This window comes from Copadichromis virginalis, linkage group LG7 (assembly GCF_057382275.1).
Source record: "Copadichromis virginalis isolate Kocher_CV1m ecotype Utaka linkage group LG7, C_Virginalis_male_GT1.1, whole genome shotgun sequence".
NCBI lineage: Eukaryota > Metazoa > Chordata > Actinopteri > Cichliformes > Cichlidae > Copadichromis > Copadichromis virginalis.
The window spans coordinates 20,546,252-20,572,457 of NC_140624.1; the positions used below are offsets into that span (position 1 = coordinate 20,546,252).

The window sequence follows — 26,206 nt, forward strand, 5'->3', positions numbered from 1 at the left end:
AGCAGCAGGTTGGAGTCTGTTTTGTACTTCTTGAGGACTCTCAGGAAGTTCAGCCGCTGCTGGCCTTCTTGACGGCCGCTGTGATGTTGTCTGTCCAGGAGATCTCAGCAGAGATGAGGATGACAAGAAACCAGAAGTTGTGGACCCTTTCCACAAAGGGGGGGGGGGGGGGGGGCCAAGTCAGTGCTGTGCCTTCTGAAGATGAAAATGATCTCTTTGGTTTTCTTGGTGTTCACATTTTGATGGAGGGGGAAATTTAGGAGCAGAAAAAGATTTAAATACTGTCATTGCTGGCATTTTATTCAGTAAGGCTCATTCTACAAAAACTATACATTTCTATATAAAGTGCACAGCTCCGCTTTCTCAGGAGATAACGCAGAGCTGTACTACAGCAGAGTGACAATCACATACCTTAATATTTAAAACTTTTTGATGCGCATGGAGTCAAAGCATTTGTCAAAGGACTTGTTGAAACACTATTCTATTTCATTACAAAGAAAATTAAGACGTCAAGTAATAATACTGCAAAAATGCATGGATGAAAACTATATTTTTATTATATTTATATTTTTATACCAGGTTAATTTCAGGTACCAGACCTGAATGACGTCTCACCTGACGTATCACGCTGGTCAGACGTCCTCATCCCAAAATATAACATACCGACGCTACGTGACAAATCGCCGGTATGTTACACTTGTGGAAACATTAGAACCATTTGGAATTAATCTACACTTGTGCATTTATTTTACTTTCTCATCATGAATCACTTTGGAAAACCCTATCTAATATGATTAAAGTTGTGGTTAAGGTTAAGAATAAGGTTATGAACTGAGGACTGAGCCTGTCATCAGCCGGGAGACAAGAAGGGCACTGCCCGTCCCCCAACAGCGTGCCCCGTGTGACCCCGGAAAATTCCTGGGAAGTGTTCTTCTATGGGCTCAAATTGTGGTCATAAATTTTTTGTACTTGTAAATCAGGATTTGTATGTCTAAAAAGAATTTTTTGTGTGTGTGTAAAAAAGATTTGTGTGTGTGTAAAAAAGATTTGTGTGAGGACTTAGCCAAAAAATACATGTGAAACTCTGCACTCAAGTTTCAAGTTACAAGTATGAATTTTGACCCTATTTTTCTTCCTTTCATCTGATTGGCCAATGTCATGTCAATTACAAATTTAACAATCCAATCAGAGAACAGATGGGTTTGGCTATTGGAGGGCAGTGTTGCCACTTTAGCGACTTTGTCGCTATATTTAGCGAGTTTTCAGACCCCCTTAGCGACTTTTTTTCTAAAAAGCGACTAGTGACAAATCTGGCGACTTTTTCTGGTGTTATTGGAGACTTATTTATGATGACTTTTTGACCTGAAAGCGGGTATCGCTTTTACTCTCAACAAGCAGCAGGTGCTGCCGTGGGCACCTCGCCCGTTCCAAAGCGCTCACGGGCGGAGGATAGTCCTCCCCCAGCTGCTATCAGAGCAGAAGATGTTCACACCTACGCATCCGAACTGCAAATGAACCGCGCATGAGCGAAGCCGCTGCTCCCGCACTGTAACGCAGTAAATTCTTCTTTTACTGTTATGCTGTTTTGTAGATCACGAGGTTTAAAACTACTTATAAACACACACACACACACACACACACACACACACACACACACACACACACACACAAAGTAAGTCCACCAGAGTGCCTATTTCGGGTCACTTTTGCCGGTCCAAGCCCGGGTAAAGGAGCAGGGTTGGAATTGTGACATTAAAAAAAACAATAATTGCTAAAATAAATTTAATTTGTAGTTCTAAATAAATTCTAAATGCATTTAGGACGTTTTTACTCACTTTATGTCTCTTCCACGATGTTATTTCTCTCTCCAACAACGTAGGTTACAATTATATTAGCATGACCAATTATATGCAAATTACGCAATGACGTCATTTAGTGTTTGACTCCTAACCTCTCTGTCCATGCTCCTCCCCTTCCCTCTCATACAGGGTTTCATGCTACTATTGCACTTACATACTTAAAGTGAGAGGTACCCCCTTTTAGGTTCCAATCCCAAAACAGTGACTTAAAATTACTTTATGTAAACTCATATATTTTCACATTTATTAATACTGAAAAGATGACTTATGTAATGAATCTATGAATTATAAAACAAACATGAACTCAATCGTAAATAAAAATATAAAGCAGACGTCTGGCGCTTACAAGTAGTTTTAAACCTTGTGATCCACAAAGCAGCATAAGAGTAAAATAAGAACTGACTGTGTTACAGTCAGTGCGGGAGCAGCGGCTTTGCTCATGCGCGATTCATTTGCAGTTTGGACGCAGGGGTGTGAACATCTCCTGCCCTGATAGCAGCTGGGGGAGGACTATCCTCCGTCTGTAAGCGCTTTGGTATGGGTCAAGTTCCCAACGGCAGCACCGCTGCTTGTTGAGAGTAATAATAATAATAATAATATACAATATACAATGTAGCTTGCCATCGCCAGTGTGTGAATGTGTGTGTGAATGGGTGAATGACTGAATGTAGTGTGAAGCGCTTTGGGGTCCTTAGGGACTAGAAAAGTGCTATACAAATGCAGGCCATTTACCATTTTTACTTGTATTCACACTATTCACACGTATTTTTTGGCAAAGTCCTCACAAAAATCTTTTTTACGCACACACAAATTCTTTTTACACATACAAATCCTGATTTACAAGTACAAAATATTTATGAGCCCTGGTTTTTTCGTGAGATTTCATCCTGTGTTGTTTATTATTTGTGTGTACTTTGTGTCCCCTGTTTGCTTTGTTATTCTAAGTAAATAAAATGAAATTTAATCTGTTATGTTATTTAATAAATGTATTTTTATGTGTTTATATGAAAATAAAACTTTATTTATATATTTATTAATGAACAAAAATGAAATAGAAAAAACTGAAATGAAAAAAAAATACATTAAAACTCCTCAAATAAAATAATCAATGATGCGTGTGCTTGTACTGCCATGTTTTGGCCAAGATTTGGCTTTCCTCAGGTGAGAAGCACATGAAAAGAGAAAAAAAAAGTGAAGTTGTGGCTGTTGAAGGGCTCTCAATAGAGATGTGCACTATCCGAAGGTCTGAGACAGAGTTAGGAATAAGATTATGGGTAGGGTTAAGTTAGGATTAAGGTTAGGGTTAGGGCTGGAATACATGGCTGGAATGTGTGTTACCACCAGGAGTATCATTCTATTGGATTCCATCCAAAATACGGTGCATATCATAGGGGTGCGTAAGGTTATCTTTATTTATCTTTACATTTTCTAACTAATTTTGTAGTTTGTAACTCAGTTATTTTATAATTAATATAATAATATTAAATGGATATTTTAGCAGTGGACCATTAGACCAGACTGTTTGACGCAATCCCTTTTTTTTTTTTTTGCCTGTCCTATTTGGTTCTTTAGCCGTCAGAATTGTTGTCTGACAGCCAGGAAGGATTTACTTTAACAAGTGGAGCATCACGGCCTTGCCATATTGGTCCATTTGATCGACCTTTGTTGTTACTATTTATTTTTGTTTTATTTTATTTTCAGTTGTTACAGATGGGACAGACATGGATTGGGGATTGGAAAGGGAGAAAGAAAGATGAAGGAAAAGAAAAACAGAGGAGAAGCAGGACAGTGAGAAAGGGCACTTACAAAGAAAGAAATCTCCCGGATCACCCGTTGAGAGAAAAAAAAACAGGAAAAAAGAGAAAACAAGCAAAGAAAGAGCAACATTATAAACACAACACCATCACAATATTCTAGCTAACAGTAAATAACAGTTAATACTAAATATTGAATGTTGTTGTGGAGCATGCAGGATCGACAGCGCACAATTTGCTTTGAGGTAGAAGCCAAGAAAAGTGTACTTTGTGTCTATGAACAGTGAACACCCGTGTGCACACCTGTATGGATGAGCACGCTTGTATTCAAAAGGTTTCTCCATGTAACGATCTGCTAGAGGGTATGGGGAGCCATAGCCCAGTTCCCCAGGGCATGAAGCAGGTATGGAGGAGATCCAGGCCCAAGAGTGTGAGACCCCAAGGAGGACCACCGGAGGGGCATCCGTGCCACCCTCCTGGGAAGAGTGAGAGGATGGCAGAGGAATGGAGAAGAAGTGGACTGGTTCCAGTTTTTAAGGACAAGGGAGATGTGCAAAACTGTGCCATATATTGAAGCTGCAGGAAAGAGTTGGTGAAAAAAGTTTACGGAGAGAGAGGTGACCATCAGTGAGTAGTAGTATGGCTTCATAAGTAAATAGGAAGACCACAGAAAAGATTCAAGGGTATAGTGTATAGAGGGTTGGTGTAACAGAGGAGGATGCAAGGGATGGGGTGAGATGGAGAAAGATGATCTGCTGTTGAAACTCCTAAAGTGGGCAGTGAAAGAAGAAGATTCCCAAGTGTGATACATTTATTGAGTTAAGATGGTCAGTTTAGTGTAACGACCAAAAAATCTACTCAACTGGAAATAAACCTGAAAACAACAATTCCTCAGAAGTAGACTATTTCCATTCTAAGATATTAAACTACAATATTCATTTCTAAAAAGGAAGAAGGAATTGCTATCGAGGCTACAAGAGCTCCTGGAAATCAATGGAATCTAAAAAACAAACAAAAAACCCAACCCTAGGAAATACATTTTTAATGAGTTACAGTCCAACACCATTTAACCCTTTAAGACCTACCATAGAACCAAGTCCGCCAGAGCTTATATTATATTTTTACATGCTGTGGAGCCATTTTTGGGAGCATTTCAAGTTGCTATACATCAATACAACCATTATAGCCCAAACTTTAATAATATGTCTGCATTAAGTGCATAGTAATTACATAAATTGCCAAAAAGTGCAATAAACTACAAAAAAATTGAAAATTGTTTTTGTTTTTTTAACATATATTTCTAGTTAGAGAAATTTAAGAGGCTTATCCCTCAAAACTGTAAATACAAAAAAGTTGCACAAACTAGTTTCCCATCACAGAAGATTAATTTTAAGTGTCTTCATAGTTTTATTTTTGAAATACACCAATTTTCATATATTGCAGGAAAAACGAAAATAAATATTATAATGCAAATTTGCAAAATAACAGCATATGCATCAAAATAAACTATTTCCAGCAGTGCAATATGAGTCCTAAGCATCCCAGAAATGACACAGAAAGTCATAAAGTCAAACATAACTTTTAAAAACACAAGTATAGGCTCATAAGTCCCCGATGGTAAAAAAAAAACTACATTGGCGCAAAATGACGTCACTTCCGGTTTCGGGCAGGTCATGGCGGACATGCGACAGTTCACGCTGATGGACGTAGGAAGTGTTACAAACAGCTGATCGGATCGGCAAAGCGTTTTTCTGGAATATTATGTTTTTGTTGCTGCAAGTGCTTTTTATGCAGTTTTTGCAAAGCTATATGTGGAAGGAAACTGTGACCTAGGACAAGCTGATGGCATAAGATGTAAGTACAACTCCTCCGGTTTCATATGCAAAAAAAATTATTGCGCTAGCTTACGTGGTTGCAGTGCTACCGGGATTTAAAAATAGTTACGCAAAATGGAGCGTGTCCGCTCCGACCGGCTTTAAAGGGTTAAATCTCAAAGATTATATTTATTATAACATAGCATACAAATCAACTCTTAATTCTCTAAATCGAACAAATTCTAAGGGGATGAAATGTCCACACTGTTTCTGTGGAATATTAGTGAGTGGAAAATGAAACATCTCAATAAAAAGATTTTCCTGCCATGAATGAGCTGAGATCCCTGTCAGTGAATATGCAGCATGATCCACAGCTACAGAAAAAAGGTTTTTGTGAACAAAGAAGAATTCCGTATACTGTCATTCATTGTTCCGTATGTAATTTAGCAGACGCCAAATGCAGTGTGCTTATTTTTCACCTGGGTGTAGATAGATAGGCACAAACATTAATTTAATTGGCTAAAAATCATCTTTATATGCATTTACCTTCACTGAAATATGAAAAAACAATATATATGAAATGTGATCTTTTCCAAACAAAAGACTTGCCAACAGAGACAAATCATAGTCAAAATCTCATAATGAAGACTGATAATAAAATTGATGTTAATATTTATCATCCAAATCCAAAGTCACAGCAGCAAGCAATGCACTGCAATCTGTTAAAAGGAAGCGTTTTGTCAGGGTTTGTTACTTTGAGAGTTTAATGATATACCCCTTCCAATACAACTATCATCGTAATGATGAAAAACAGGAGTCCAAGGGCAACCAGGATTGTGGAGGTGATGTTAAGCTGGCGAGCAGTGGCCCCATAATGCCGTGCACCCTCCAAATCTCCAACCACCTTCCGGTCTCTGGCCTAAAACGACAGAAACATATAGATTGTAAAAGTGTAGTTGGAGTTCATGGATATTAACTTGATCTATATGGTCAAATCAATATAATGTAGGTCATAGTAAGCAGACAGTTAAAAACTGATATATTTATTCATGCACACACACAGACACAAACACTCAGAAGAATAACAGATGCTCAAAAAACTGATTTAATTAACCTCACCTTGATAGAATAAATGAGAGCTGCAAGTCCAAGACAACAGGGGTTTGAGTAGGCAAAGCAGAGGAGGGACCAGATAATATGGTCCTTTGGAGGCTCAGTGACGATGTTCACACTGGTGTGCTGAACCAATACAGATCCTCCAGGCTGTCCAGAGGGCCCATCATAGGTCCTCACCTGCATTGGAACATAAGCTGGAGGTTTCATTGCTCTCACTGGTCTGAGCTCAGCTGCAGTTTGGAGAGAGGAAAGATATTGAAAAGAGTTACTGACATTGATCATTTCATTTTTGAAGTCTTTGGGCAGTGAGAGAGTTAAAGCAGTTGTCTCTGTTAGAAACTGAACAGTAACAGTTGTGTCTTTGGGGTCCAGGCTTTTCCAAAAGGTTGTTGTGTCCTCGCAACTGAATTTTTCTTAAATCTTTGAATTATGAATGAAAAATCTGCTTACGCACAGTGATAAAATCTCTCTTCTGCTTTTTACATTTAACAGGTCTGACATGCTGGATGAAATATGCTCAGTGTCAGAGGGCTTGAGCACATAAACATCACCTACCGCCCCTCCCCCAATTCTGAAGTCTACATTTAACACAGAACAAATGCAGATGTCGTCTTCTGAAAACTGTACTAACCACCACAGCCACAAAAATTCAATTTTGATTACAACCAAAGAGAAACATAAAGATTCTTATGTCACATCTTCAATATATGGCAGAGAAACTTCAAGAAAAAGTCTTTCACAAGATTCCCCCATTGTGCAACAGCCTCATCATGAAAACAGACAGCATTGCTACACAGACACAGCTACACAGACACAAAAGGAAATGGAAATTAAAAAGTTTTCCTACTTTGAAGTTCATCGTGCCTCTCCTCAGACTCTACTAAGACAACCCGATCTTCGTTTCCAGTATCACGAAACATGTCGGTCATTGCTCTCAGCCGTCTCTAATTATGTGAGCGTAACAGTGTGCTCAGCATACAGGAATTGAAAGCAGACGTTGGTTTCGTTTTACATTTGTGTTGTGCTGTGTGGGTTCAGGAATTTGCGTCATTGGCATGATCAAACAGGATAAGGAAGGAAGTTCAACACAGCCTTTGTTGTTACAGTGATGGTCAGAGATACAGAAGGTAAAACAAACATTGAACACTTTTCTAAGTAAATATATTTTGAAAGGTGGTATTGACATGAAATTCTCAGCAGATGTCAGTACCAATCCATCCAGTAGATGTCCATAAATTATGTGTTCTAATGAGAAACAGTACAGGGAAAGAATTTTGAACACACGATGAAATGGAGATGCAAAAAAGGCAAGTAAAATCATGACACTGGAGGTCAGGACACAGAGGAGTGAAAAGAATTACCAGAAGAGTTATCCAGTTGCCAAGAAAGTAGTGCACCTGTGGAGCACTACAGAAAGATCTGGAATCAGCATGGAAAATTGTTTCAAAGACAATAAGTAATGAGGTCAACCACTGTGACCTTTATGCACCATGCAAGATTCCATTGCTGAAGAAAAAGCAAGTTGAAGAGCGTTTAAACTTTGCTAAACAACATTTAGACAAGCCTGTGAAATACTCTGAGAATATAATCTGGTCAGATGAGACCAGATGAGATGCTACAATACACACCATGTTTGGAGGTCAAAAGGCACTGCATATCACTCCACAAACACCAGACCAAGTGGAATCTGGAGGTTAGAATATGATGGTGTAGGGATGTTTTTCAGCAAGCGGGACTGACAGGCTTCGTATAATTGAAGGAAGGATGAAATTAAAAATATACAAAGACTATCTTGATAAAAATCTGCTCACTTTCAGCTTTTTTTAGAGAAAGAAAATAAAGCCAAAGTCACTTGACCTGAATCCAGCTGAAAGTCTGTGGAAAGAGCTAAAGCTACATTTTTCAATGCCTCTGCAAAATGGGTTAAAAAACATAAACAACTGTGGGATACTGTTTGTCCATGATTTGAACCGGGGGAACAAATTGTGGCAGGATGAGCGCGATATCATTTGTATCCCACTGTAACTTTACTGTATAAAGAGCTAACAGCTCCAAAACGTCAGGAGTAGTTAGTTATTACAAGAAGTGCTTGTGAACTAAAAATCAAGAATGTGGGATACTGTTTGTCCGTGATTTGGAGAGCCCATGCTCCCGACGCAGGGAAACCCAATTCTGCAGGGGAGACCTACCTTGGCACTTGTGCAGGTGAAGCCAGAGGGAAGATATGCTTCACCATATTTTCTAGTCTTTGGCTTGGAAGGAAGTTGGTTCGGAAACATATTTGGCGATGCTTCATCTCCTGCTTTGCGTTTGTGTGTCCATGATGCTAGCAGTGTCCAAGCGTTCTTTTTTTTTTTTCATACAGCCCCCCCCCCTCTCTCAATGGCTCTGCGGGGCGGGCCCCACACTTTGGGAACCTCTGCCTTAGAGTTAAAGTGGGGTTTGGCTGGTGGGAGCACCCTAAGATTGGACATATAGGGAATATAATTGCATAGAAATAAGTGATCATGATAATTTGTACTGTCAGCTAAACTGTGCTGATGCTGCTCTGTGTTTCTTTGCCCTTTGTGAACTTAGCCAGCTCAACTCAATAAGATCTAACTCAGTGTTAGCCCCGTGATTTATTATCTTTCCAGGATATACCAGGCCTTTCGCCCTGTACAAGTTCATGTGTCAGACATGATTTTTCCCTGGGAAATACAGTAATGTACATTTTCATTTAAAGCACTAAAAAGGTTCGTTTGTTGATATTTTTGAGCTGTTGAAATGATCTGCCAACTCACCAAATATCACCAAACACCATTTTTCTTTATTGTTATATTTTCTAACTAATTTTGTAGTTTATAACTCCATGAGTTTATAATTAATGTAATAATATCAAATGGACATTTTAGAAGTGAATCTTTAGACCAGACTGTTTAACGCAATCTTAGAGAGTGCGAGTTTGGCCACTTGGTGGTGAAACAGATAAAATACAAATGAGATGGAGAAGAAGCAAAATACAGTTGTTGAGGCCTGACTTTTGCAAGACAAAACACTCATAGTAGGGTAGGTGTGATCAATAAATACAATAAAGACATAATTAATTACCAAACAAACACAACTGCCACTTAACACACTGTGTTGTTATGTTAAGTTTGTAGTTTTCAGGGGACAATGTTAAATACTGTGGTTTAAGGTAGAGATGGTCTGATACCACGTTTTTATGTCCGATACTGATATCATAAATTTGGATATCTGTCGATACCAATATGAAGCCGATATAGTGTATTTTTTAATCAATAAAACTGTTTTTAATATCTTGCTGCATTTTGTATAAGTTCATACTTAAGCTTTAAAAAACAAAACACTGAAGCTATTCTGTTATATCTGTATTCAAAAACACACTGCACCCAAAATATTTCATAGTTCAGTAATGCTGATCAATCTAATAAACTTAAACCTACACCATCCTCCCTATTCTGGTATTTTAAAGAGTACTTAGCAGAACTATTAAACAACCTAACTGATAGCGTTGCCAACTCCCTGCAAAAAAAAAATAGGGAACCACCCCCCACCCTCCGCCTCGTGATGACATAATCAACTTTAATTTAATGTACCTGTAAAAAAGAAATGCACAGAAATCAATTATTTTCTACAATATTTAAATAGATTCAACATCTTTCTTTAACAGAATTGCAGACTGCACAGATGGTACCTTCCCAAAGGAAAAAGTACTATAGCTTACTAGGGTATATAGAATTAGAATAGAATAGAATAGAATTCAACTTTATTGTCATTGCACATGCACAGGTACAGGGCAACGAAATGCAGTTTGCATCCATCCAGAAGTGCTTTAGTGATATAGATATATTACAATATATATTAGCAATAATATAGATATGTGAGTATATTACAGAAATGGGTCTATTATGGTATGTTATAATGTACACGGTATGAAGTATGTTGTGAATATTCTATAACTATAAGTATGTACAGGCTGTAGTGAGTACAAGCTATGTACAGGATATGAACAGGATATAAATATGAAAAACTATACAGAATATGAAATAAATAACTTTACAGAATCTGGGATATACAGCTATACAGAAATGGGAACTATGCAAGTTGTAAACAGTTGTAGGATTAAAGATTATCGAATGTACAGAATGATTATTTACACAGAGCTATACATTAGTGCAGTTAAGATAAGTGAGGGTGTAGATAGTTTCTACAGAGGCTATATAAAGTGCTAGTGGTTGTGAGTGGTGGTTCAGTCCATGTTATTATTGTGTTTGAGGGTACAGTTGTCCATTGTGGGTGTGTGTATGTTCAGTCCATGAGTTTAACGTGGGTCAGATGTCAGGAGGCAGAGTTCAGGAGTCTGACAGCTGTGGGGAAGAAGCTGTTCCGGTACCTGGTGGTCTTAGTCCGGAGGCTCCTGTGGCGCCTCCCAGAGGGCAGGAGGGTGAAGAGTCCATGTGATGGGTGACTGGGGTCTTTGATGATTTTCCCAGCCCTTTTCAGACACCGCTTCCTGTAGATGTCTTTTATGGCAGGAAGTGGTGCTCCGGCGATGCGCTGGGCAGTTTTCACGACCCTCTGCAACGCCTTCCGGTCCGAGGCAGAGCAGTTCCCGTACCAGACTGTTATACAGTTGGTCAGGATGCTCTCGATGGTGCAGCGATAGAAGTTCACCAGGATGTCTGAGGACAGGTGGTTCTTCCTCAGAGTCCTCAAGAAGAAGAGGCGCTGGTGAGCCTTCTTGACCAGCTTGGAGCAGTTGGTCGTCCAGGTGAGATCCTCGGAGATGTGGACTCCCAGGAACTTGAAGCTGCTCACACGCTCCACAGCCGTCCTCTTAATGTGGATGGGTGGATGTGGGTCAGCATTCCTCCTGTAGTCCACGATGAGCTCCTTGGTCTTCTCGGTGTTAAGCAGCAGGTTGTTTCTGTCGCACCACTCAGCCAGACGATCCACCTCCTCCCTGTAGGCGGCCTCATCGTTGTCACTGATGAGGCCAATCACCGTGGTGTCATCTGCAAACTTAATGATGGTGTTGGAACCATCAGCAGGTCTGCAGTCGTGGGTGAAGAGGGAGTAGAGGAAAGGGCTCATCACACAGCCTTGTGGTACACCGGTGTTCATTGTGATGGTAGATGAGCAGCGGTTATCCAGCCGGACATGTTGGGGGCGGTTGGTCAGGAAGTCCAGTAACCATTTGCAGATGAGGGAACTGATACCCAGGTCTGTCAGTTTCCTGATGAGTTGTGAGGGGTGGATTGTATTGAATGCTGAACTGAAGTCTATAAACAGCATTCTGGCGTAGGTGTTGTTGTTGTCCAGGTGTGAGAGGACAGAGTGCATTGCGATGGAGACTGCATCCTCTGTGCTCCTGTTCCGGCGGTATGCGAATTGGTGGGGGTCCAGGGTGGGGGGGAGACAGGATTTGAAGTGTGCTAGGACCAGTCGCTCTAAGCACTTAGTGATGATGGGGGTGAGTGCTACTGGGCGGTAATCATTGAGGCAAGATGGGTTGGAGTTTTTGGGTATCGGGACGATGGAGGTGGATTTGAAGCAGGCCGGTACCACAGCGTGGGCCAAGGACAGATTGAATATGTCTGTGAGCACTCCTGCAAGCTCCCCAGAACACGCTCTGAGAACACGCCCGTGGATGCCATCAGGGCCTGCAGCCTTGTGGACATTGATCCTGCTCAGCACCGCTCCTACATCGGTGGGGGAGAGAGTCATAGGTTGGTGGTCTGGCGTCATGTCTGCTTTGGTTGTGGGGTTCCCTCGCTCAAAACGAGCATAAAAGTTGTTGAGCTCGTTTAGGAAGGAGACATCAGAGGATGCGGGAGAGGGTTTGGTGGTCCTGTAGTCTGTGATGGTCTGGAGTCCTTGCCACATGCGTCGGGGGTTGGAGTTGGAGAAGTGTTCTTCTACCTTCTTTTTGTAATGGTGTTTGGCTTTTTTGATGCCCTTCTTTAGATTAGCCCTGGCTGTACTGTAGGCGTGTGCATCTCCTGACCTAAAGGCAGTGTTGCGGGCCTTCAGGAGGAGACGAACATCCCGGTTCATCCAAGGCTTCTGGTTGGGGTACATGGTGATCCGTTTCTGGGTGGTGACACTGTCTGTGGTTTTGGAGATGTAATCCAGTACAGATGAGGCGTACTGGTCCAGGTCTGTGTGGGTGAACATATTCCAGTCTGTGTTTTTAAATCTGTCCTGGAGCACTGCGTCTGTCCCCTCTGGCCACACTTTAATTGTCATCCTCCTCTGGTGTGGCAGGAGACATGTTGGTGGAATCTGGGGAGGACTGTCTTTAAGTTGGTGTGGTTGAAGTCGCCAGCAACAATAAAAGCAGCCTCGGGGTGTTTATTCTGGTGTTTGTTAATGGCTGCAGAAAGTTCTTTCATGGCCAACCTAGCATTAGCGTCGGGGGGTATATACACGGCAGTGAGTATGATCGAAGTGAATTCTCTGGGGAGATAATAAGGTCTGCATTTGACCATTAAAAACTCCGCATTAGGTGAGCAGTGACTCTCAGTAGTAGTGGAGTTCATGCACCAAGCATTGTTAATATAAATGCACAAACCTCCACCTCTGGTCTTGCCGGAGTCATCTGCTAGCCTGTCGGCTCGGTGTGTGTGGCGTCCTGCTAACTCGATAGCATTGTCCGGGCAGCTGTTGTTCAGCCATGTTTCGGTGAAAAACATGACATTTGAGTCCATAATCCGTCTGTTGTTAGTGATGGAGAGCCGTATCTCATCCATTTTGTTTGCCAGAGAACGGACATTGGCGAGAAAAATACTGGGTAAAGGCAGCCGGTGTGGTGTTAGCTTTAGCTTAGCCCGTAGCCCTCCGCGCCTACCTCGCCTTTGTTTACGATCTCGGCGCCGTCTGCGTGCACTTCCGCCCAGCCGGGGAGAGTGGGCAGCCTCCGGTGTTCTGGAGATCTCTGGGGTGAGTCGGAGATCGGCGATAAAACTGTTGGAGTTGTGAGTCCAGATGTCCAGAAGCTCTTGTCTGCTGTAGGTCAGCAACGCACAGCAATTCTGGACGAATAATCCGGTTAAAAGTAGATAAAAAACCGCTAAATAGCAGATTCTGGAGAGACACTGAGCCTCGCGTTGTTCACGCGCCGCCATCTTGGTTAAAAATATTAGACTTAATAGTTAATATATACAGTAATAGACTTCTATACATTTTACATCAGATTAAAACTTTGGGTGTAATATTCAGATAATACTCCTCCACATACTCCTCCGACAAGCTAAGGTTATGAGCTGAGTTACGCCATGTCGCAAGTTTTGTGAGGTGCTTTTGTGATATTTAATAGATCGGATTACAGTTCTTTATTTCCCTCCGATATACGATGTAGTAATTTAGGTCAGTATCGATACTGATACCGATACGCAATATCGGATCGGTCCATCCCTAGTTTAGGGTATGTAATGAACCTCTTACCATAAATGGCCAAATCTAATCTCATAATAAAACTTTTTTTAACTTAAGAAATTGATCTGATAAAGGTTCATTGTGTCATAATATTTATACAGACCAAATGCTGACATCCCCTGGCCATCAGTTACTATTAAATCTAAGTGGAGGGAAGAATGTAAGCAAGCAAGAAATTTATTAATATATCACTTTCGGAACAGCTCCCAGCTGAAAACAAAGTGATGTACATTTGATATGCCAAAAACGATACAATGAATAAAGATAAGCAAGAAGTCACATGTAAAATGATGGTTAGAATTAATTTTAAAATAATAAAATCAGCACAAATAGCAAAAATAAAATAGTATAAAATGATAATTAGAACTGCATTCAAGACAATAAAATCAGCACATTAGATTACACTAAAACAACAAACTCAGGGTCATACTGTGTCATACGCCAACAAGTAAAAATTGGTTTTAAGACGTGTTTTAAAAGAGCACAATGAAGGGGCCTCTCTAATGTGCTGGGGCAGATTGTTCCAGAGATTAGGAGACCCAGGGGGTGATTAAGGACGAAGAAGCTCAGAGAGGTAAGGTGGGGCAAGACTGTTTAAACATTTAAAAAGAAATATTAGAATTTTACAATGAACTCTAAGATGTACAGGCAGCCAGTGGAGTGAAGCGAAGATGGGAGTTATGTGCTCTCTTTTGCGAGTTCTGTTAAAAGTAGTGCAACAGGCTTTGAACCACCTGCAGATGAGAGAGAAGAAACTAACTCCAAAATACAGTGCATTAGAGTAATCTAAACGAGATGAAATAAAAGCATGGATTACTGTTTCAAAATCCGGCCTGGATAAAGCGCCTTAAATGATAAAAACTGTACTTGACAGTAGCCCTAATTTGAGTGTTCAATTTAAAATTACTGTCCATCATAAAACCCAGGTTAGTAACAACAGGTTTAAAATACTCTGCCAGGGGTCCCAAATCAATAGTGGTCCGATAGAACCAAACATAGTCAAATCTATAAGAGTGGTGACTTAGTGCTATGGAGGTTTTTAAAACCTTTTTGGGACACATCTAAAATACCATTCTCATTTTTAAAAAATCCATCAATTGGCAATAAACAATTTTCTCTAAGATTTGGAGACAGGATCACTTGGAGAACCACTGGTGGCCGACCACATTTACATGATCTGCGCAACTTTGTTTATTATATTCATTGTTTTCATGAATGGCCAAATGGTCTGTTGCAATGAATTATGGGATGCCTTTTTCCCCTCCCTTTTTATAAAGGATGCTCCAGTGCTAACGGAAGCAACAAAGGAAGCACCGAAGCACCTTTCCTTAGTATTTGGATAATCGGAGCAGCTTTTATAATGACCGCCACAGTTCCTAACTGAGAGACTAAGCAAAATGAACTATTAGAACACACCCCTATTTCTGAAATTAAACAATGGGTCTGAAGCTGTGTTTTTCTTTACAGAATTTGAGGCTTAATAACAAGTCAAAGAAGCAACTAACTTAATCTCGGTGTAAATGATAATAGTACGGTTCTCTGTGAGCATAATCAGATAGATTTGCAGTCACAGAACCTTAATTAAGATTAAAATCACAAATCCAATGACAAACAGGACGGTGGCGGTGATGTTAAGCTCACGGGCAGTGAGCCCATGCCGTCGTGCACCCTCCAGATCTCCGGCCACCTTCCGGTCTCTGGCCTAGAAGGACAGAAACATATAGACTGTAATAGTGTAATCATCTTTATCCCAATGTAAATTGAAACTGAAAATGTTAAGCATAGCCTAAGTTTCATTTTCTGGAAAAGTTACGCTTCCTGTTTTTAGTAAACACAAGCAATTATAATAATAATCCCAGTTGCCCGTTTTTTGTGCCCATATAGTTTCCTTGTTACTATCAGTGTAGGAAATAATGTAAACTGTATAACATATTTAAGATATTTCTTTCATCAAATCATTTATCTCTATTTTTATCTTTATTGTGCTGTGTACATTGTTGTGCTTCAGCCCAAACTGTTCTTATGACTCTTGCAATGGTCTTAGTTAGGACTGAGTTTTCCTTGTAAAGTATTAGAACACACTTTTCCATTGATTTAGTAAGTTTTTTGCACTTCAGTTTTGGTGTTTGTTGTGTTAGATGCCATGATCATGTAGCTTGATTTATATGGTAAATCAATGTATATTAAGATATGGTAGGCAGGCAGGTATATATTCGCATACAAACACACCTTGATAGAATAAATGAGAGCTGCAAGTCCAAGACAACAACAAGGGTGTGAGTGGAGAAAGCAGAGGAGGGACCAGATAAAATGGTCCTTTGGAGGCTCAGTGACGATGTTCACACTGGTGTGCTGAACCAATACAGATCCTCCAGGCTGTCCAGAGGGCCCATCATAGGTCCTCACCTGCATTGGAACATAAGCTGGAGGTTTCATTGCTCTCACTGGTCTGAGCTCAGCTGCAGTTTGGAGAGAGGAAAGATATTGAAAAGAGTTACTGACATTGATCATTTCATTTTTGAAGTCTTTGGGCAGTGAGGGAGTTAAAGCAGTTGTCTCTGTTAGAAACTGAACAGTAACAGCTGTGTCTTTGGGGTCCAGGGGTCCAACTTTCCAAAAAGGTTGCTATGTCCTCTCACCTGATTTTTTTTTTTTTTAAATCTTTGAATTGTGAAATCTGAATTCAATGAATAAATTGATAAATATAAATAAATAATGTAAATGATATGAATATGAAACATGTTTTGGGACAGAACACACGATTTTCTGAGGATTCTGCACTCACAGTCGGTGATACAAACTAAGTTAGCATGCAGTGACATCAAAAATTTGCTTACGCACAGTGATAAAATCTCTCTTCTGCTTTTTACATGAAGCCATTCTGCAGGGGAGGTAGGTCTCCCCTGCAGAATGGTCTGACTTAGTGGATGAATCTGCTGAGTGTCAGTGGGCTTGAGCACATAAACATCACCTATCGCCCTTCCCCCAATTCTGAAGCCTACATTTACTATCTTGATTGCTTTTCTGTAAGTGAGCACAGAACAAATGCAGATTACTTCTTCTGAAAACTGTACTACCCTCACCAATACTGCTGTTAAAAGTCCGCTTGTTCACTGTAGCTGGTTTATACTACGTTACCCATGATGCACCTCGGTATCTGTACTTCCGGTTGGGAACGTGTTCAGCGCAGCGCTGCACAGATGAGAGGTGTGTCGGAGGAGTAACGTAGTAACGTGCATTCGGTGTGAGTTAATACTGCGTGCGTGCTTACCATGTGAGTATTGTAAGATGAGAGTGAGGCTTGTTGACTTTATCTGTGTAATTTGCTATCGCTAAGAGGCTAGTCCCGTTGCTATCGCTAAGAGGCTAGTCTCGTTGCTATCGCTAAGAGGCTAGTCCCATTGCTATCGCTAAGATGCATTTTGTTTGGCCTACTACAGGCAGCCTTGTGTTCAGCCCATATTTCATTCCATATACGACTTATTGTCAAGCATTGTGGTTGTAGATGGATGTAACTATTTACTATGTTTATTCTCTGAATCGTTGCAATCTGCAGAGGTCTGGTTTGCCAATGTATATACAAGCCAGAAATTCATTTATGGTCTTAGGGTGCCATCTAGTGGCCATGAGGTTATGGCAGATTGTATAACATTACGCTGGAAACCCACAGTACTGTATAAGGGGTACACTGCTATCCATAGTGGTTAATACAAATGTTTGTTCTTTCTGTTTACAGATGACCACACACACACATACCCATATACACACTCACACCCCCGTTACCTGCATGTGAATACTGTAATGCCTCCCTACCAACGCTGTACATCCTGTTGATGTCATCTGCCACCTCTTTAGTAAAGTTATTTGAACTACATCACTGTGGAGTACCATTCCTTCTGACCGAGGACGACTCAGTTGAAGCGTGATCGGCAATCAGTGCAAACATACATTACAAGTGGTCCTTCGAGCCGGATTCGCCTTGGCTGAGTTAATGAGATGGCAAACCCTCAGGATAGAGGTGCATCGAGTAGCCCCCGTCCAACGCGGGAGAAGAAACTTCCAGTACATCTGGTGGACTATGAGCACAACCTAACTGAGCCATCTAGCGCTCCAAGTAGTTCAAGCAGCTCCGACTATGAAGAGGATGAGAGATGGCAGAAGATGGAATCAGTTTGGAGCAGTGTCCTCCAACACATGACTCAACTGCAAGTGTCTATGGAGGAAACTCGTGGGACATTACTGAAGCGGGTGGAGCGTTTGGAGCAAGCTTCTAAACCTGGCAGTCCTCTTCCCCCAGAAACAGGAGCATTAGAACAACCCCAACATATTTCCTCCATAACAGAAGTTGCACCACTACAACCTAGCAATGAGGTGTTACATGACACCACAACACCGGCGAACATGCCGACGCCAGTGGAAACATCTGCTCCATCACCTCCCCGTAAAGCGAGCCTTCACATTCAGCCAGTGCTGCACCCTGCCACTTATGTAGCTGCATCGATGCCACTCAGGAGACCTGGGCGATGCACTGCTGAACCCTTCTCATATCAGCGATCGGAACATCAGCTCCTGATGAACAGGCCAGGCCAGGTGCAGCTATTACATTCTGCATCCCCAGCTGATCAGCCACTACAACATGCTCATCTTTCAGTGCACCAGCTATCACAGGCTGTGGACCCAATGAGTCTGCAGCAGATGTCACATCCCGCTGCTCCTGTCTTCCAAGTCAGACATCCAGCTAATCCTGTGTACTTGCAGCAACCTTCACGTCCACCAGCGCCTGTGACCCAGCCATCACAGTGGACAGAAGCTCATCGCCCTGTGCCCACCATACTGCATCCTGAAGCTTTGCCCGATCCAGCTGGCAAATACTATGTTCCTTATCCCTCAGGATGTAACTATTCATCATCTTCCTCTGCTGAACACCATAATCCACAGGTTGCCACAACTCACCCAGCAGGAACGCCTATACCAAACCTGATGGAGATGATGGTGGCGTCTTCATATGGCATCCCAAAGCCTAAGCTGGTGATCTTCCGGTCGGGGAGAGAGAGTGACTTTGCCTTATTGAAGAAAGGGCTGGACAGCACCTTAGGGCCACATTCTCATCTGGGAGAAGATTACAAGTATCAGGTCCTACTAGATCATCTAGAGCATCCCAGCGCCTTACAGGTAGCCAAGCGCTACATTCACGACCGCACTCCCTACACTAGTGCAATGAGGGTGCTAGAGCAGAGGTATGGACAGCCAAGGCAGTTAGTCCAAAGTGAGCTTAGCACTATATTAAACTGCCCCCCTATTAGAGCCGGAGACTCTCAAGCTATTGAAGACCTCTCCCTGTCGGTGTCCAGCCTGGTTGGGCTTCTCAGTACCATGGATGAAGTAGCAGCCAGTGAGCTTCATTGTGGTTCACATGTGGATAGACTGCTTACCAAGCTCCCTCTGAACTACAGGGACAACTTCATCGAGTACTGTATCACCCGGGGGATCATCCGCAGTGGCAGCAGCCGAACATACAATATGTACGACTTCTCAGAATGGCTCGAACGGAAATCCCAAGTCCTTCAGCTATCCAGACAAGCCTCTCAAATGCCCCCGGACAAGCCACGTCCAGAGAAGAACCTACTCAAAGCCTCAGCAGGGCTCAAGCCACACAACAGATCTGCTTCCATCTACTACGGCCCAAATCCAGCCCAAGCCAAGCTAAAACAGGAGGGAGAATCTACAGCTCCAGATCCGACAGTCCAACCTAAGAAGAAACAGAAGTTCAAACCTTATTGTCCATACTGCGAAGGGACAGAGCATTATCTGAATGGCTGTGATGGATTCAAAAGGCTAGACCTCAAAGCTATGGCTACCTGGATTACCGAGAAGGCCAAATGCTGGCGCTGTGGCCGTAAACATTCTCCAGAGCAGTGTACTCTGAAGAAGCCGTGCAGCACCTGTGGTGACCAGCATTTGTCGGTGCTCCATGACCTGGTTGAGGCCAAGAAGCGGGACCCTAACATACTAACTGTGAGTACTAGTATGGTCTACCTAGACTATTCAAGTCACTCAGGTCGTGTTATGCTTAAGGTAGTACCAATCCAACTACATCATGGGGGAAAATCACTGGATACATTTGCTGTGCTCGATGACGGCTCAGAGAAGACTGTTGTGCTTCCAGCGGCAGTTACATCTCTAGGTTTGGAACAGGAGGAAGCAACACTCTCACTGAGAACTATCCGTCGAGATGTAATCCAGATGAAGGGAGGCTTTGTCTCATTTCAGGTGTCACCAAGGGCTAAGCCCAAAGTGAGGTACAAAGTAACACATGCCTTCACAGCCCAACAACTGAGCCTAGCTACTCAGTCATGTCCAGCTGAACAGCTAAAGAAGAAGTATCTTCACTTGCAGAAAGTCCAGATTGAGGGATTTAACCAGATCCAACCTTTGGTGCTGATTGGCTCAGATAACGCTCATCTCATCACCCCTGTCCGCCCCGTCCTTCGGGGGTCGTCCAAAGGGCCAGTAGCTATCTGCACCAAGCTCGGATGGGCCATCCAGGGGCCGGCCAGTAGTATGCCTACATCTGAGGGGGACCTGCAGTGCCTGAACATGTGCCTTTCTCCTGCAGAGGCCCTGCATCAAGATGTGAAGCGTTTGTGGCAACTAGATGCTCCCCCCTACAGGACAGAGAAGGAGGTCACACGGTCAAAGGAGGACAGAGAGGCGGTAGTTATGTTGGAGACAAAGACAATCAGAGTCCCAGTAGACGGTGTCGAGAGATACGCCACTCCGCTGCTGAGAAGAAGGGACTTTCCACGGATGTGTGTCTCTCCTGAAGCAGTAAAAGGCCTCCTCAGATCCACCGAACGTAAGCTGGCCAAGAATCCTGATCTGACCCTCACATACAGCCAGGAGATCCACAGGTTAGTAGATTCTGGTTATGTTGTTAAGCTGAGCCCAGATGAGACACATAGCCCTTCTGAGTCATGGTATGTACCCCACCACATGGTACATCACAATAATAAGGCTAGGGTGGTCTTCAACTGTTCGTTTGAGTTTCAGGGGGCCGTCCTGAACCACTACCTCTTACCAGGACCTCCCTTGGGGCCCACTCTGCTGGGGGTATTACTCCGCTTCCGCCAACACCCTGTAGCTGTGAGTGGAGATATCAGAGCCATGTTTCACCAGATTCGGCTGCTCCCAGAGGATTGTCCTCTGCTACGGTTTCTGTGGAGGGATTGTGAAACGGACCGGCCCCCAGACGTATATGAGTGGAGAGTTTTGCCCTTCGGAACGACATGTAGCCCCTGTTGTGCTATTTTCGCCCTACAGAGACATGCAAGGGAGCACGAAGACACCCACAAGGACATCTGTGACTCTGTCCACACAGCCTTCTATGTGGATAACTGTTTACAGTCTCTATCCAACCCAGAAGAGGCAAAGCAGCTCATCGACCGAATGAGAGATTTACTCATTCAAGGAGGATTCGAGATACGTCAGTGGGCGAGCAACGTGCCCGAAGTAGTTGCTCACCTGCCCGCTTCAGCTAGATCAGAGAGCTGCGAGCTTTGGCTGAACTTCAAAAGTCTCGACCCACAAGAGTCAACATTAGGACTCAGCTGGCACTGCCCGACAGATGTCCTGGGATATAAGCACCGCCCTATAACCTACTCCACGGTCACGCTGCGCAACGTGTACAAGGTACTAGCTACCCAGTATGACCCCCTAGGTTATATTTGTCCCTACACTACAAGGGCCAAGTTGATTGTACAGGCCCTGTGGAGCACAGAGAGAGGATGGGATGAGCCCATCGAAGGGAATCTACTTCAGTCCTGGCTTGAGTGGGAAGGTGAACTGTCACACCTTCAGCATGTCACCATTCCCCGCTGCTACACTCCTTCTCACAACTCCAGCAATGTGACATACGAGGCTCACATATTCTGTGACGCATCAGAAAAGGCGTATGGGGCTGTGGCTTATCTCCGAGTAATCGATCAACAACTGCCCATCGCCACATCATTCCTGATGGCTCGCTCCAGAGTGGCCCCACGTAAACAGGTGTCAATACCCCGGCTGGAGCTTTGCGCAGCGCTCACAGGGGCCCAATTGGCCAAATTACTCCAGACAGAGCTCACCATCCTCCTGAAATCGATCTACCTGTGGACAGACTCCACAACGGTGCTGCAGTGGATCCAGTCTAGTTCCTGTCGCTATAAGGTATTTGTGGGGACTAGAATCTGTGAAATACAGGAGCTGACATCTCCTGAACAGTGGCGGTATGTGACCTCTGACCTCAATCCTGCTGATGACATCACCAGAGGGAAACATCTCGCTGACCTAACTGTCCGCAATCGTTGGTCACATGGTCCACCCTTTCTGTCACAAACTGCTGACACTTGGCCTAAGTTGCCAACAGAGTTCCCGGCATGCAGTGAGGCAGAGCTCAGGAAGACTGCATTCTGTGGGCACGTTTCTGCATCCCCGACTTTACCGGATCCAACACAGTATGCCACGCTAGATGAGCTGATTGCTGCTACCTACCAGACCCAACACGGGGCGGCTGACGCTCCTATTACAGCAGCGGAGCAACTAGAAACCAAAACCATGCTGCTTCGCTCGGCACAGACTGACAGCTTCTCAGAGGAGGCCCGAGCCCTCCAGATCGGGCACCCAGTCCGCTCAGACAGCCGTCTTAGCGTGCTGTCCCCTGAATATGACAGTCTTACCGGTCTCATCAGAGTCGGAGGCCGCCTCCGTCGAGCTGCCGACTTAGATCCAGACAGTATTCATCCCATTGTATTAGCAGCTGAACATCCCCTGACCAAGCTCATCATAAAAACTTATGATGACCAGCTCCTTCATCCAGGTGCAGAGAGGCTGTTTGCGGAAATACGGCGCACCTATTGGATTCTCAGAGGACGTCAAGCCATTAAGAAGCATCAGCACCAGTGTGTGGACTGTAGGAGATGGCGCGCCTCACCTTCTACACCCAAAATGGCTGACTTACCTTCATCGCGGCTGAGACTCTATAAGCCGCCGTTCTGGTCAACGGGCGTAGACTGTTTTGGGCCATACACGATAAAGATAGGTCGTAGAAGAGAGAAACGCTGGGGAATCATCTACAAGTGTCTTACAACCAGATGCGTGCACCTTGATCTCCTCCCTAGTCTTGACACCGATTCCTTCCTTATGTCATTACGCAGATTTATTGCACGCCGAGGAAAGCCGTACGAGATGTGGTCTGATCGAGGGACCAATTTCAGAGGTGGGCACAGAGAACTCCAAACGGCGTTTGAAAACATGGAGCCGGACCTCAAGCAGCAACTGGCCAAGCAGACTATCAACTTCTGCTTCAATCCCCCACACTCTCCTCATTTTGGAGGAGCATGGGAAAGGGAAATCAGAGCAGTGAAGTCAGCTCTGCAAGTGGTCCTGAAGGACCAAGTTGTGGTGGAAGAAGTCCTACTCACTGCTCTCATAGAGGTTGAGGGCATTTTGAACTCAAAGCCGCTTGGCTATGCATCGGCTGACATAGCTGACCCAGATCCCATCACACCAAATCTTCTCTTGATGGGGCGGCATGATTCGGCACTACCCCAGGCAGCTTACGGCCCCTCAGGCACTCTTTCTAACAGAAGATGGAGGCACAGTCAGGTCATCAGCGACCACTTCTGGAAGCGGTTCATACAGAACTACCTCCCAGGACTGCAACTCCGACAGAAATGGAGGAGGTCCACTGACAACATGGCTGTGGGACAAGCTGTTATGATTGTGGACTGTAACTTGCCTAGAGGCCTTTGGCCTGTGGGTACCATTGCCAAAGTTTTCCCAGGGATTGATGGCGTTGTTCGAGCTGCCGAGGTCAAGGTTAAAGACAGTACCTATGTTCGCCCGGTAACTAAGTTGGTGGAACTTCCCAAAGTTCCTGAGGACTCAAATGACACTGTTTCAAAATAGCAGGACTCTAGCGGGAGTGTATTTGCCTACAAATACAGGGGCGGCTGTTAAAAGTCCGCTTGTTCACTGTAGCTGGTTTATACTACGTTACCCATGATGCACCTCGGTATCTGTACTTCCGGTTGGGAACGTGTTCAGCGCAGCGCTGCACAGATGAGAGGTGTGTCGGAGGAGTAACGTAGTAACGTGCATTCGGTGTGAGTTAATACTGCGTGCGTGCTTACCATGTGAGTATTGTAAGATGAGAGTGAGGCTTGTTGACTTTATCTGTGTAATTTGCTATCGCTAAGAGGCTAGTCCCGTTGCTATCGCTAAGAGGCTAGTCTCGTTGCTATCGCTAAGAGGCTAGTCTCGTTGCTATCGCTAAGAGGCTAGTCCCATTGCTATCGCTAAGATGCATTTTGTTTGGCCTACTACAGGCAGCCTTGTGTTCAGCCCATATTTCATTCCATATACGACTTATTGTCAAGCATTGTGGTTGTAGATGGATGTAACTATTTACTATGTTTATTCTCTGAATCGTTGCAATCTGCAGAGGTCTGGTTTGCCAATGTATATACAAGCCAGAAATTCATTTATGGTCTTAGGGTGCCATCTAGTGGCCATGAGGTTATGGCAGATTGTATAACATTACGCTGGAAACCCACAGTACTGTATAAGGGGTACACTGCTATCCATAGTGGTTAATACAAATGTTTGTTCTTTCTGTTTACAGATGACCACACACACACATACCCATATACACACTCACACCCCCGTTACCTGCATGTGAATACTGTAATGCCTCCCTACCAACGCTGTACATCCTGTTGATGTCATCTGCCACCTCTTTAGTAAAGTTATTTGAACTACATCACTGTGGAGTACCATTCCTTCTGACCGAGGACGACTCAGTTGAAGCGTGATCGGCAATCAGTGCAAACATACATTACAACTGCACTACCAATTACACCAATTACAACCAAAGACAAACAAAGAAGATTCTTATGTCACAACTTCAATATATGGCAGAGAAACTTCAAGAAACAGTCTTTCACAAGATTCCTCCATTGTGCAACAGCCTCATCGTGAAAACAGACAGCATTGCCACACACACACAGCTACACAGACACAAAATGAAATGGAAATTAAAAAGTTTTCCTACTTTGAAGTTCATCGTGCCTCTCCTCAGACTCTACTAAAACAACTGAATCTTCAGTTCCAGTATCACGAAACATGTCAGTCATTGCCCTCAGCTGTCTGTAATTATGTGAGGTCCGTACTCAAATTCCATTAACAGCCAAGTTCCCAGTATACAGGAGTTGAAAGCAGACGTTGGTGGTTAGTTTCACATTTGTGCTGTGCTGTGCTTGGTTCAGCTATTTGCGTCATTCACATAATCAAAAGAAGGAAGTTTGATAAAAAATAAATATTGAACGCTTTACCAATTTTCTAAGTAAATATATTTTGAACGGTGGTATTGACATCAAATTCTCACCAGATGTAGGCAACTATCCAGCCAGTAGATGCCCATAAGTTTTATGTTATAATGAAAAACAGTATAGTGAAAAAATCTGAGCCTATGAGAAAATGGAGATGCAAAAAAGGCAAGCAAAATCAAGACACTGGAGGTCAGGACACAGAGGAGTGAAAAGAAATATCAGAAGAGTTTAAGAACTTTTAAGCTTTGCTGAACAAGATTTAGACAAATCTGTGAAATACTCTGAGAATATAATCTGGTCAGATGAGACCAGATGAGATGTGTTGTGGAAGTTTTCCATTTAATAAGGCCTGCAGACAAGCGGTGAGCGGTAGCTAACATTCTTTAATCAAAACAAGAACAGGTGAGGGACTGCATCATCGCGGGGCAGACGATCAGCAGAGTCCCGCCCGGAGCCTAGTATGGCTCTCTGTTAAATACCCTTACAGGAACAAAAAGCAGTAGACAGCTGTTTCACACCTTTGATTTTTCCCCCCAAAGAAAGTTTCACCTCTTACAGTGGAGAAAGAGACAAAAGACCTCGTAACCAGTTTCCCTCATTCTCCTTCTTATCTCGATAGTCCCACAAGAGATGCTCAAGGGTCTCATCTTCATCACAATTTACCAGAAGACGCCCGAGAGATGAGCCACACCACATCCCTCATATTCTCAGCAATGATCTTATCTTGAATATTTTTAACTATCAATAAATTTTCTCCCATTTCTGCAAGTCTATATTGAATTATACCTTCATTTTTAATATCATTAATTGTATTATACTTTTCCTTTGTACTAATCTTCAAAATATCGAGATTATGT

At 43.1% G+C, this 26,206-nt stretch overlaps 2 protein-coding genes across 2 annotated transcripts; both read right to left on the minus strand.

Moving 5' to 3' along the window:
• Positions 1–4,638: 4,638 nt before the first annotated feature.
• LOC146704949 (interferon-induced transmembrane protein 1-like) lies at positions 4,639–7,566 on the minus strand. Its single transcript, XM_085462432.1, has 3 exons — positions 7,391–7,566; positions 6,547–6,773; positions 4,639–6,346 (listed from the first exon to the last, which is right to left on the minus strand). The coding sequence occupies exons 1-3, from the start codon at positions 7,470–7,472 to the stop codon at positions 6,191–6,193; spliced, it is 465 nt and encodes a 154-aa protein (XP_085318558.1). The 5' UTR covers positions 7,473–7,566; the 3' UTR covers positions 4,639–6,190.
• A 6,576-nt stretch (positions 7,567–14,142) lies between these two features.
• LOC146704950 (interferon-induced transmembrane protein 3-like) lies at positions 14,143–25,247 on the minus strand. The gene is made up of 3 exons (XM_085465159.1): positions 25,073–25,247; positions 16,213–16,442; positions 14,143–15,685 (listed from the first exon to the last, which is right to left on the minus strand). Exons 1-3 carry the CDS (start codon positions 25,152–25,154, stop codon positions 15,551–15,553), a joined length of 447 nt encoding a protein of 148 aa, XP_085321285.1. The 5' UTR covers positions 25,155–25,247; the 3' UTR covers positions 14,143–15,550.
• Positions 25,248–26,206: the final 959 nt, after the last annotated feature.